The 2,627-nt window shown below is 37.6% G+C and overlaps 1 protein-coding gene across 1 annotated transcript in view; it reads left to right on the top strand.

The window, feature by feature from the left end:
• The window catches only part of DNAH12 (dynein, axonemal, heavy chain 12), a 236,169-nt gene that overhangs the window by 207,362 nt on the left and 26,180 nt on the right, over window positions 1-2,627 (top strand). Inside the window, 1 exon segment of the mRNA XM_012640974.1 lies at window positions 1,602-1,739. Within this exon segment, the coding sequence (XP_012496428.1) occupies window positions 1,602-1,739 (138 nt within the window).

The following is a 2,627-nucleotide window of genomic DNA, read 5'->3' as shown; positions in this document are numbered from 1 at the left end:
TCAATAAATTTGAAGTGGGGGCTCAAGAACTGGTATAAATACAGCACATGATACACCATGACCAAGTGGGATTTACCCCTGGGATGCAAAGATGATTCAACTTATAAAAATCAATTAATGTGATACACATTAACAGAAGGAAGGATAAAAATTACATGATTATCTCAATAGATGCAGAAAAAGCCTATGACAAAATTCAAAACATACATTCATAATAAAAACTGTCAACAAACTAGGAATAGAGCAAAATTATATCAACATAATGAAAGCCAATGTGAAAAGCCCACAGCTAATATACTAAACAGTGAAAAACTGAAAGCTTGTCCTCTGTGATCATGAACAAGGCAAGGATGGCCACTCCTTTCCCTTCTATTCAGCATAGATGGGAAGTCTTAGCTGGAACAATTAGGCAAGAAAAAGAAGCAAAAGGCATCCAAATCAGAACAGAAGTAAAATCCCTGCAGATATAAATTAAGTAATTGTTCTCATTACCAAAAGGTTCTTCCCCTATTATATATTTCATCACAGCATTCATCTAGATATTTAAAATATGCTTTGATTTATTTACAACATTTCAAGAATATATCTATTCAATAAACCATAGTGTGCTTGTATTTTAATATTGAAAAAATAGTTTCTACTACTGCATCACATAAAAATAGCTGGCTAGATTTTCACTGGATTTGAAGCTATGTTTGAAATGGTCTAACTTAAAATACATGCCATGTATCATACTTGAAATTTACTTGAGAGGACTTTTAAAAATGGGTGACCATTCTCTACAGCATTGACACAGTTTAGTGAGAGGCCAATGTGACATACATATCACACACACAAATATGCCACACACAGATCAAATAAACAGTAGTTTCAAAAATTATTTAACTGCTGGGTGTGATGACTCATGCGTGTAATCCTAGCACTTTGGGAGGCCGAGGCAGGAGGATCGCTTGAGCTCAGGAGTTCGAGACCAGCTGAGCAAGAGCAAGACCCTGTCTCTACAAAAAATGGGAAAATTTAGCTAGGTGTGGTGGCACACACATGTAGTCCCAGCTATTCAGGAGGTTGAGGCAGGATTGCTTGAGCCCAGGAACTTGAGGTTGCAGTGGGCTATTATGATGCCACTACACTCTAGCCTGGGTGACAGAGTGAGACTCTTGTCTCCAAAAAAAAACAATTTCCAGATAGAAAGTCACAAAGGATTATGTATTGTGATTTATTCATATCATAATGATTAATCATTCCTCTGCACTTGTAGTGTCACATACATGCCAGCAAGTCTGCAGAATAACATTCAAATATTGAAGTTGTAAATATCTGTGAGTAATACCAAAGTATTATTAGCCAATAGTTTGGTAAAATGGTAACATTTTTGCATTTTAATAAAGTTTAATATTATTGTGGTTTATCTAGCTTTGGAGGTTTGAATTAAGTCGTAAGATGAATACTTTTTACAGTTAAGTATTATTTTAGATAGCATCATTTTAAAATAGAAGTTTGTAGGGATAGATGCTCAGAGAATCTTGTAATGGAAAAAAACCATTCCCTTCATTTTACTGATAGAAATCTGATCAGAATTTTTTCTTGTATAATTTCCATAGGCATGGGAGAAGTTGCTGTTTGGAGTTTGCTTTTTTCATGCCCTTGTGCAAGAGAGAAAGAAATTTGGTCCTCTTGGTTGGAATATTCCATATGGATTTAATGAATCAGACTTGCGCATCAGTATCCGACAACTACAGGTAAAATTAGAAAGAAATTAATGTTTGTGAAGGATCACTACTTACCAGGCCCTAAGCAAGTCCCTCTGCTTAGAATAACTGATCCAGTTCTCCCAATACCACTAATAGGTGGGTAGATAGTAATAACTATGGTGATTATGAAGCACTATCTCTGTCTAGATTCTTTCTGCTGCAAGCAATGAAAAACCTGATTCAAACTGGCTTAAACCATAATGAAACTTATTATCTCACATAAAAAGGAGATTCAGAGGAAGGACAAGCTCTGGGGTTGGTTGATTCAGCAACACAACAGTGTTGTCATCAAGGACTCTGGTTCTTTCTTTGTGCAGTGTCACCCTCAGTGTTACCTTTATATAGGTCCTAACTGTCTTCTACTCTCCTCCTCTACTTAGTCAATTCTGCAATTTAGCTCTATTAATCAACAGACAGAGCCTGTCTACTTTAGGCAGAAAAGTAATTTATTGAAAAGAAATTGGGTTGCTCAAAGAATCACAAAGATGTCTGGAGAGCCAAGCTCAGAGGAAGGGTATCTAGAGTCATGTGCAGAATCACACCATGTCTGGCGAGAGCAGCATCTCTACCTTTGTTGAATATTAGGCACCACAGCTTGCATAGCTGCCACGTAGACTCTAGTCTACTGCAGGGCCTCTGATGCCAAGACCACATTCAAAGAGATTCTTTGCTGTTCCTGCTTCTATGTACCCTAATCCCCCCGGTTAGTCTCAGGTGGTTGCAGCTCCGTAGCCAAGCCGAGGTCACAGGTGTAGGCTTTAGCTGTAAGGGAGCTTGGGAAAGTGAGTGGCTGGCTTTTCATACAACCACAGAATATTAATATTTTTCTGCCTCTTTGCTGTTCTTAAGTACCTTTATGAAATGGGGCCTCATGAA

This window comes from Propithecus coquereli, unplaced genomic scaffold (genome assembly GCF_000956105.1).
Source record: "Propithecus coquereli isolate 6110/MARCELLA unplaced genomic scaffold, Pcoq_1.0 Scaffold1, whole genome shotgun sequence".
Lineage (NCBI taxonomy): Eukaryota > Metazoa > Chordata > Mammalia > Primates > Indriidae > Propithecus > Propithecus coquereli.
The sequence above is the reverse complement of the archived record's forward strand: the minus strand, read 5'-3'. Positions and strand labels throughout refer to the sequence as shown.